The 13,256-nt window shown below is 50.2% G+C and overlaps 1 protein-coding gene across 1 annotated transcript in view; it reads right to left on the reverse strand.

Annotated features, from left to right (window-relative positions):
• Positions 1-662: 662 nt before the first annotated feature.
• The window catches only part of LOC121877305 (unconventional myosin-XVIIIa-like), an 86,051-nt gene continuing 73,457 nt past the window's right edge, over positions 663-13,256 (reverse strand). The window contains exon 3 of the mRNA XM_042382983.1: positions 663-803. Coding sequence (XP_042238917.1) covers positions 663-803 — 141 coding nt within the window. The remainder of the gene's footprint in view (positions 804-13,256) is intronic.

Here is a 13,256-nt window from a genome sequence, read left to right on the forward strand (position 1 = left end):
ACAGCATATCCAAATAAACTATTGCGTACTGTCATCATGATGGACAGAAGCAGACGGGAAACAATCAGTACACTATAGTCGTCCACCAATGTGCCGTCTAATCTGATATAAAAATTATTAGTCTAAATTTCACCTTGTAACAAACAGTGCGAGTTAGGTGGTGTTTACTGAACCTGCTCCACCAGATCTAGTTGATAAGATTGGTGTAATCAGTGTGGGCCAACCGTGGGTGTCGCTCCCATCATTATCTCACCTCCACTTACAACCACTAAGTGATTCAATAACGAACACTACGAACTATAAATTTACCATTTACTGCTACTAGCTTCCTCCCTTGTAAGAGCCGTCCCGATGAAAAATTACACACAAACTTAAGTAGGAAATCTTTTTAAAGTAGCATTTGTGCCTGACAAGTCTTGAATATCACGTAACTGGTATTAAAATCATCTGGTCATTAATTTCACGCTTTCCGTGAAGAAAAATTATATTTAAAGATCGTTAAAATACAGGACGTCCATATTGAAATATAACAACTTTGAGGTGCCAGTGTCTTATATTTTCATTTAATGATAGAGAGAGGAATGTGCACACGGTTCATAGCCAATATTATGGTACATGAGGGAATACATTCGACATGTGCACCATTTGTAGCACGAACTATGTCACAACGGTTCTTCATTTTCCTCCACACAGTCTAACATGGCAAGTGTGACGGAGGCCATCACCGCCGTGATGCGCTCTTTCAGCTGTGCAATGTCCTGAACCTTGATGGAGTAGCTCACTTTCAACTTCACATTACCCCACTGGAAAAATCGAGCGGGGTAAGGTCAAGTGCCCAGACATCTAGAAAGGAGGGGACATCGCGGGACTTTTGGGGAGGAACTCCACCCTGTTGGAATATGAAGTTTGGTGGGCAGTTCTCTACCAGCGGTACTACGAACAGCTCAAGTATGTCTAAAGTACAAATAGCCTGTCATAAATGTTCAGCAGAGAAAATGGATCGACAATCTTGTTAAGCACTAAACCGCACCAAACATTAACTGTTGGGCTGCCTCTTTCGACCTCATGTGATATTATATGTGGCTTATCCGCTCCACTGATGTGGCAATTGTGTCTATTGGCGTGACCACATGTTGCTTCGTCAGATAATAATAATAATTAACGGTTTATTGAAAGAGCTTGGCAGCCAGAAGGCTGAAAATATACAGTTACATATTTGGGGAATGGGTTTCGAATTACAAATAATATAGTAACATAAGTGATACAAATAAGATATATAATAACTAGATGGGGAAAAGCTCAAACTACAGTGCATTTCAACATAGTGACAGTGCAAGAAGTAGTATTTACTGGGAGTGAATACACTGGTTTATTACAAGTTATTGATAATTTTTACAATGGTTGGGACTGGGCTGTTCTTATAGCGATCAGTTCGTGCACGTATGGGCTGGATGCGGTTGTGGTGTCGAACAGCAATTCTCGGGCTAGGGATGACTTGGTTCAGGTATTCAGGGCTGTTGTGGAGCCCGTGTTCAGCATAATATTTATCCTTTCGATACCATCATCCGGTATGAGGTACGGGACCAGTTAAAGCTTGTACACATAGAGCAACAGTCGTGTACGGACGACTTTAGGCACAATTGAACGTGACATTTGCAAATCGGTAGTGGCACAGCAGATGGACTTCTTTAGGCTTCTGTGGAAGACAACTCGCACACATTCAACATCCTCCCCGATGTTCTGGGCTTTCCACCACCATGTTGTATTGGACGCTGCCGGTCTCCTCAAATTTCTTCATCCATACATAAAGTTTTCTTGGTCCCTTGACAAACGTTGTGCGATATCGCCGTTGCACCAGGTAGGTGACTACAGTTCAGCCATTCATAAAACACATTCCGCCTTTTCCTGTGAGGTCGTCATAATCCAATCTGACACAAATCAGTACGATCACAGTTCACAATTCAATCTAAATCACGGAAGGACATAATAAGGATATAAAATTAAGATATATGATGTGGTATCCTTGCAAGTTTCAACATTTTCACATTCATACATAAAACAAATGATAATGCTTCAAAGTTGTTGATACAATTCAGTGTGGTCACCCAGTATGTGTACAACACCCATTACCAAATACCCGGTACATATGAACATCAATTTTGTGGGTGGTAATTCCTTCACTATTTGAGTTTTGTCCCTCTGACGAGTACTTCATGTGTGCTATTGCGTTCAAGATTTTGTCTCCAGGCATTCACCGTTATTTATACACAGAGGGAAAATACAGTGACGAGATCACTTCAACAGCATAAAATGATCACTTGCAGATTTGCCTCAAAACTTATTTCACCTGATGATTAAACATCCTAGCACTACCTGGGGGTAGGTGATTGTTGGTTAGGTTATATATTGTTAGATTACCTTTACGTTAAGTAAGGTTAGGTTAGCGTCAAGGTTGTTAATCTTAAGTGATATAAATTAGGGTGGGGTTAATCTTCAGGTGAACCAGAAAAACAATAAAGTCCTAACAACAAAAGAAACGACGCTCCTTCACCGAACACCAATGACACACAAGTAGCCACAACACACGAGCTTATTATAACACGAGCAGCAGCCTCGTGAAGATTACAGAGATGTGAGTGTATGTTGTTGACATTCTTCCTCCTACCTGTCTGCCAACACCTGTACTAAGACCAGTGGTATTAACAACCTCGTGTCTTCCTACCCACACACACACACACACACACACACACACACACACACACACACACACACACACACACACACACACACACACACACACACACACACACACACACACACACACACACACACACACACACACACACACACACACACACACACACACACACACACACACACACACACACACACACACACACACACACACACACACACACACACACACACACACACACACACACACACACACACACACACACACACACACACACACACACACACACACACACACACACACACACACACACACACACACACACACACACACACACACACACACACACACACACACACACACACACACACACACACACACACACACACACACACACACACACACACACACACACACACACACACACACACACACACACACACACACACACACACACACACACACACACACACACACACACACACACACACACACACACACACACACACACACACACACACACCATAAAGTTAATACCAACCACAATTTATTAGATTTTTTTAACTTTAAACACTAAAACAAACATTGACTAATTAGTGACCCGATATACCGACAGACCTCGTATTATATTATACTATATACTTGACCTTAACACCGGCAATACGTCTTTATAAACACACTGTATTTTCATTTCCCCTTACAAGCTTGTTTCCCAATTTCCGTCATTACATAATCCTTAATAAAACTTTATATCCTGTTGTGGTAAGACTACTCGCTCACTTCCTGTTTAAGTAGGTGTTAAGTGTTAAAGTAAGTGTTAAGTGTTTAAGAAAAGTGTTAAGCTACAGGTTATCTTTAGTGGGTTAAATAAATAAACGACAACGGATAATGGCTTTGTTCACGCCTATTAAACACATGATTCGTTGCCTACTATTTCCGTCTTTGGACTACACCGGTGTTATAAAATGATGTGAGACGACACCATGCGAGGAAACTAAGAAAAACGTAAAAAATAAAAGAGATGAGAAGGTAGTTTGGAGAATGTGAACATGAACACACACACACACAGGTACAGAAGGTACAGAAAAGGGCCTGCAGAATCATGCTCGGCACAGAATACTCCGGCTACACCAACGCTCTCTCCACCCTGGAAATGCCATCCCTCAGTGACCTCCACCACCAAGCACTGGAAAGGTTTGGCAGTGGACTTCTGCACCACCCTCGTTATCGCCACCTCCTGCCACCTGCAGCCCCCATCCAACTCGTGCAGTCCGCCACTACAACAAAATTCAGCCCATAGAGCCCGCACCGATAGATATAAGAACAGCACCATCCCATCTATTGTTAAAATAAACAACTCTGATTTATGTACTGTACAGCCCTGTAAATGTATTCAATGCACATTATATCATTATGTCTAAATCAAATGTAAGTCTGTATATTTTCAGCCACCGGCTTACGCTCTAAATAAACCGTTTATTAATATTATTATTACACACACACACACACACACACACACACACACACACACACAAAATCAGATTACGCGAAGTACCTTATGTTTACATGTGGTTGGGTTTATTTTGTCTTTTGTACAATTTGTTCTTTCTTCTCTCTCCACTCCACCCTTCCAGGACTTTACATATCAAGTACTGTGCGTATACTGTATACACAACACACATGTAAACAAATGTATATACGTGATCTAAGACACGGTGCTTGTCTCAAGACGTTACTTCACTATGGGTAAGATCACTGCATTAATATATTTCTTGTAAACCCCCTAAATATTACATTTTCGTATTAACTCTGCTACAAACGACATTTCCTCCTAATAACTGTAGCCTATACTCAACAGCAAAGAGAGGTGATAAAGTTCATTCTATGGACATAACATCACTGCTAGGATGTTTGTCCATCAGCAACCTCATGTTATTTGTGTTGTCCATGGGCCTGTAGCGTGGAGAGAGCCACGTGGGAGGAGAGCAGGAACCGGCGTCTTGGGAGGGCAAGCCAGCCACCCGCCTGGTATGTGACTCACTCCCTACATCTCTTATCTTATGCGTCTTAATTCCCATCTGAAGCTTATGTAAAGAAACTACCGGTACCAAAACACACACACCCTGACACCCGGGGACCAACACATCCACAACACACCCGGGGACCAACACACACACACACCCCGACACACCGGGACCAACACACATACCCTGACACCCGGGGACCAACACACACCACACCCTGACACACACCGGGGACCAACACACACACACACACACACACCTCTGACACACCCGGGGACCAACACACACACACTCCCTGACACACCTGGGGACCAACACACACACACACCCTGACACACACCTGGGACCAACACACACACACACCCCTGACACACCCGGGGACCAACACACCCTGACACACCCGGGGACCAACACACACACGCCCCTGACACACCCGGGGACCAACACACACACACACACCCCACACCGGGACCAACACACACCCTGACACACCTGGGACACAACACACACCCTGACACACCCAAGGGGAAACCCACAACACACATACACCCTGACACACCTGGGGACCAACACACACCTGACACACCGGGGACAACACACACACACACACACATCCTGACACACACCTGGGGACCAACACACACCTCCCACACACCTGGGGACCAACACACATCCTGGACACACACCTGGGACCACAACACACACACACACCCTGACACACCTGGGGACCAACACACACACCATCCTGACACACCAAATCAACACACACCCTGACACACCCGGGGACCAACACACACACACACACACCCTGACACACCGGGACCACACACACCCTGACACACCCGGGACCAACACACACACACACACACCCTGACACACCCGGGGACCAACACACACCCTGACACACCTGGGGACCAACACACACACACACACACACACCCTGACACACCGGGGACCAAAACACACACCCCTGACACACCCGGGACCAACACACACACACAACCCCTGACACATCCTGGAACCAACACACACACACCCTGACACCCGACCACACACCCGACACACCGGGACCAACACACACACCCTGACACCTGGGGACCAAACACACACATCACACCCTGACACACCTGGGGACCACACACACACACACCCTGACACACCGGGGACCAACACACACACACACCCCTGACACACCAGGGACCAACACACACACACACACCCCTGACACAACCTGGGACCAACACACACACACACCCTGACACACCCGGAGACCAACACACACACACATAACCCTGACACATCCGGGGACCAACACACACACAACCCTGACACACCCGGGACCAACACACACACACAATCCTGACACACCTGGGGACCAAACACACACACACCCCTGACACATCCGGGGACCAACACAACACACCTGACACACCTGGGACCAACACACACACACCTCCACACACCGGGACCAACACACACACACACCTGACACACCAGGGACCAAACACACACACCCTGACACACAACACACACCACCACACACCCGGGGACCAACACACACACACACACACACCTGACACACCCGGGGACCAACACACACACACACACCCTGACACACCCGGGAACCAACACACACACACACCTGACACAACCGGGACCAACACACACACACACACCCCTGACACCCGGGGACCAACACACACACACACCCTGACACACCGACCAACACACACACACACCCTGACACACCAGGACACCACACACACACACACCCTGACACATCCGGGGACCAACACACACACACCCTGACACACCGGGGACCAACACACACACACACACACCCTGACACACCCAGGGACCAACACACACACACACACACCTGACACACCAACCAGACACACACACACACCCTGACACACCCGGGGACCAACACACACACACACACTCCTGACACACACCGGGGACCAACACACACACCCTGACAGCACACCGGGGACCAACACACACACACACCCTCACACACCTGGGGACCAACACACACACACACACACCCCTGACACACCCGGGGACCAACACACACACACACCTCGACACATCCGGGGACCAACACACACACACACACCCTGACACACCCGGGGACCAACACACACACACACACACCCTGACACACACCGGGGACCAACACACACCCCCTGACACACCCGGGACCAACACACACACCTGACACACCCGGGGACCACACACACACACACACACCCCTGACACACCAAACACAACACACACCCTGACACACCCGGGACCAACACACCCCCGACACACACCGGGGACCAACACACACACACACACACACCCCTGACAACACCCGGGGACCAACACACCCTGACACCGGGGACCAACACACACCCTGACACCCGAAACCAACACACACACACCACCCTGACACACCGGGGACCAACACACACCCTGACACACCGGGGACCAACACACACCCTGACACACCCGGGGACCAACACACACCCTGACACACCCGGGACCAACACACACACCCTGCACACACCCGGGGACCCCACACACACATCCTGACACACCCAGGGACCAACACACACCCCTGACACACACCCGGGGACCAACACACACACACACACACCCTGACATCCACAACACACACACACACCCTGACACACCCAACCAACACACACCCTGACACCAGGGACCAACACACACACACACACACACACACCCTGATGGCATCCGGGACCAACACACACACACACACACCTGACACACCCGGGGACCAACACACAACCCTGACACACCCGGGGACCAACACACACACCCCCTGACACACACCTGGGGACCACACACACACCCTGACACACCCGGGGACCACACACACACACACACACCCTGACACACCCGGGGACACATACACCCTGACACACCCGGGACCAACACACACCCCTGACACACCGGGACCAACACACACACACCCTGACACACCCGGGGACCACCACACACCCCGACACCCGGGACCACACACACACACACACACACACCTGGGGACCAAACACACCCTGACACACCCGGGACCAACAACACACACACACACCCTGACACACCCGGGACCAACACACACACACACACACACAACCCCTGACACACCGGGGACCAACACACACCCCTGACACACACCCGGGGACCAACACACACCCTGACACACACCCGGGGACCAACACACACACACACCCCTGACACACCCGGGGACCAACACACACACACACCAACACACCAGACCAACACACACCCTGACACACCCGGGGACCAACACACACACACACACCCTGACACACCAGGGACCAACACACACACACACACACGTACACACCGGGACCAACACACACACACACACCCTGACACACCCGGACCAACACACACACACACCCTACACCGACCAAACACACCCCATGACACACCGGGACCACACACATCCTGACACACCCGGGGACCAACACACACACACAATCCTGACACACCCGGGGACCACACACACTGACACACCCAGACCAACACACACACACACCCTGAACACATCCGGGACCAACACACACACAACACACCTGACACACCTGGGACCACACACACACACACCCTGACACACCCGGGGACCAACACACACACCCCACACACCGACACACCCGGACACACCCAACAACACACACACACACCCCCTGACACACCCGGGGACCAACACACACACACACCCTGACACACCCGGGGACCACACACACACACACACACACACACCCTGACACACCCGGGGACCACACACACACCCTGACACACCCGGGGACCAACACACACACACACACACACCGGGACCCACACACACACACCCTGACACACCCGGGGACCAACACACACACACACACTCCCCACACACCGGGGACCAACACACACACACCCTGACACAACCCGGGACCAACACACACACACACCCCCACACCCCACCCACACACCGAAACACACACACACACCCTGACACACCGGGACCAACACACACACACATCCTGACACACACCAGGGGACCAACACACACACACACCCTGACACACCTGGGACCAACACACACACCCCTGACACACCCAGACCAACACACACACACACACCCCTGACATCCTGGACCAACACACACACACACACCTGACACACACCCACGGGGACCAACACACACACACACCCTGACACAACCCGGGGACCAACACACACACACACCCTGACACACACCCGGGGACCAACACACACACACACCTGACACACCCCGGGGACCAACACACACACACACCCCACAACCGGGGACCAACACACACACACACACCCCTGACACACCCGGGGACCAACACACACAACCCTGACACACCCAGACCACACACACACACACATCCTGACACACCCGGGGACCAACACACACACACATCCTGACACACCTGGGGACCACACACACACACCCGACACACCGGGGACCAACACACACACACACACCCTGACACACCCAGACCAACACACACACACCCTGACACACCGGGGACCAACACACACACACATCCTGACACAACCTGGGGACCAACACACACACACACCCCTGACACACCCGGGGACCACACACACACACACACACACCCCCACACACCCGGGGACCACACACACACACACATCCTGACACACCCGGGGACCAACACACACACACACCCCGGACACACCCGGGGACCAACACACACACACACACACACACCCCTGACACACCTGGGACCAACACACACACACACAACCTGACACACCCGGGGACCAACACACACACACACACCCAGCACCTGGGACCAACACACACACACACACACACACTAACACACCTCCAACACACACACACACATCCCCACACCTGGGGACCACACACACACACACACACCCCTGACACACCCGGGGACCAACACACACACACACCCCTGACACACCCCGGGGACCAACACACACACACACACCCCTGACACACCTGGGGACCACACACCCCATGACACACACACACACACCCGACACACCCGGGGACCAACACACACACACACACCCCTGACACACCTGGGACCAACACACACACACCCCTGACACACCTGGGGACCAACACACACACACCTCCTGACACCAACTCAGGACACACACACACACACATACCCTGACACACCTGGGACCAACACACACACACACCCCTGACACACCTGGGGACCAACACACACACACAACCCTGACACATCCAGACCTGCACACAGCACACGACACACCGGGACCAACATACACACACACCCTGACACACCTGGGACCAACACACACACACACCCTGACACACCGGGGACCAACACACAACCAGACACACCTGGGACCAACACACACGTCCTGACACACCAGGGGACCAACACACACACACACACCTTGACACACCGGGGACCCAACATACACACACCCCTGACACACCCGGGGACCAACACACACACACACCCCATGCAACAACTGGGGACCAAACACACATCCTGACACCAGACCACAACACACACACACACCCTGACACATCCTGGGGGACCACACACACACACCCTGGACACACCCAAACACTACACACACCCTGACACACCCGGGACCAACACACACACACCCTGGTCCGGGGACCAACACACAACCCTGACACACCCGGGGACCACACACACACACACCCCTGACACACCCGGGGACCAACACACACACCATCCTGACACACACACCCAACACGGGGACCACAACACACACACCCCTGACACACCCGGGGACCAACACACACACACACCTGACACACATCCGGGGACCAACACACACACACACCCCTGACACACCCGGGGACCACACACACACACACCTGATGCAACACACCCTGACACACACCGGGACCAACACACACACACCCTGACACACCAGACCAACACACACACACACCCCTGACACACCCAGACCACAAGACACACCAGAACCAACACACACCCCTGAACACACCCGGGGACCAACACACACACACACCCCACACACACCTGGGGACCAACACACACACACACCCTGACACACCCGGGGACCAACACACACACACACCCCACACACCGGACCACACACACACACCTTCGACACACCTGGGGACCAACACACACACACACTCCTGACACACCTGGGGACCACAACACACACACACCACACACCCGGGGACCAACAACACACACACACATCCCCTGACACACCCGGGGACCAACACACACACACACCCCACAAACCCGACCAACACACCAAACACACACCCGTGGGGACCAACACACACACACACCCGGGGACCAACACACACACACACCCGGGGACCACACACACACACACCCTGGCACCAACACACACACACACACACCCTGACCCACACCCGGGGACCAAAACACACACACACACACACACACACCTCACCCGGGACCAACACACACACACACACCTGACACACCCCAGGACCAACACACACACACACCCCCTGACACACACACCTGGGACCAAAACACACACACACACCCTGACACACCTGGGGACCAACACATGACACTTTTGCACACACCCGGGACCAACACACACACACACACACCCGGGGACCACACACACACACACACACACCCGGGGACCACACACACACACACACACACCTGGGACCAGAAGACACACACACACACCCCTGACACACCCAGACTGACACACACACACACACCTTAACATGGGGGATCACTAGGGGAGGTGAGCATCAGAAACAACGAAACAGCATGAGGGAGAAAAACAGAGAAGAGACTAGGGGGGGCGGGGGGAGGCATGGGTAGAAGAACAGTGCAAAGTCACACAAGAAAAGAGAGACGGAGGTGGAGGCAAAACACAATAACCTCCTTGAGAGAACAAAAAATTACGTGGGGGGAAATAAGAGAGATGCGCTGAAATGGGAAGAGCGAGGAGGAGGTAGGTGGCAGTGGCTGTAGGTGGCAAGCTTGGTGGTAGGTGAATGTAGGCAGAAGAAACAAAACAAGAAAAGATGAGAATGTGAGGGCCGGAAGGAGGTAAGGAGGCGGTAAGAAACAAAGGAGCCGAAAGAGAGGAGGAGGAGGAGAGAGGGGGAAAATACAAAATGAGGCTGAAGAGGAAGAGCTGTGTAGGTATCGCCCAGGAGGCGGCCAACTCCGCCATGCTGGCAAAAAGTCCCAAGAAGCTGAGAAAGGCGACGATCGACTGGAATTGCTGGTTGTTGGCTCCAAAAAGATTTTGGCCTTGTCTGAAAGACGTGCCCTGTGCTTGGATTTACCAAATACAGACACACACACAACATATACACATACACACATATACAACATATACACACACACACACACATGAAAGATGCAACATGTGTGAAATACACAAACATACATATATGTCAGAAATAAAACACAAAAAATGAAATTAAGTCTTTATATAATTACTTGAAGACATATAGATATTTATTTTTCTTGGGTGATAGTCACTTTAGAGGTTGTGGTAGACACTTTGTAAGTGACAGGGGATATTTTATAAAACACAATTTGGAGTGTTTTCTTTTATATTTGTTGTTTTTTACCTCTCATATATATATATATATATATATATATATATATATATATAGTAGTAGTATATATATATATATATATATATACAGGTATATATATATATATATATTTTTTTTTTTTTTTTTTTTTTTTTTTTATAACAGGAGTAGCCCACCCGAGAGCAGGTCACTGACCCACAGCCAGTTTGGGGATATTGAAAAATAAAAATACATTAAGTTACAATAATAATAATAATAATTCAGATACAAAATTTATAATAAAAAATACAAAAAAACAATAACAGTCATTAAATACTCAATACAATAATAATAATAATAATAATAATAATAATAATAATAAAGAACCATGTTAAATACATAAACATAAAAAAAGATCAAAGGTGAGTCAATATATGTATGTTAGAAGTTAAAGGTAGAGAAAATAACTTAACTGCAATTATGTAAATGAGGCAGAAAGTCAGATTGGCAACCTGAACTTGGTCAGCACTTTCGTGATGCTACATGGCAGCAGGGAATCAATAGATAAATACATTATGCTTCCAATATCTCCCCAGGCGGTAGTACCTCCCTGTTTGTAGCCAACCATCAAAAAGTTTGTCACAACACGTGTCTGTATATTAGTCTGGTCCGCCGGGGAGAGCGGGCTGTCAGTGAGGAGATATTGCGTGTCGATACATACATAACTGTGCCAGTCTACAAACGCAACACACACGGGAGAGAAGGGCGGGCTGAAGAGGGTCACAGGAGGGATGAGTCCAGCATACCTGAGACGTAGTTAAAATACAATGTTGAAGGCAATGCGGAAAATGAAAGACCCAGATGAGAGGTAAATATAACGAATACAGTAATACGTAACTGAACGTAAGCAAATGAT

Source organism: Homarus americanus, unplaced genomic scaffold (genome assembly GCF_018991925.1).
Source record: "Homarus americanus isolate GMGI-L3 unplaced genomic scaffold, GMGI_Hamer_2.0 scaffold367, whole genome shotgun sequence".
NCBI classification, from domain to species: domain Eukaryota; kingdom Metazoa; phylum Arthropoda; class Malacostraca; order Decapoda; family Nephropidae; genus Homarus; species Homarus americanus.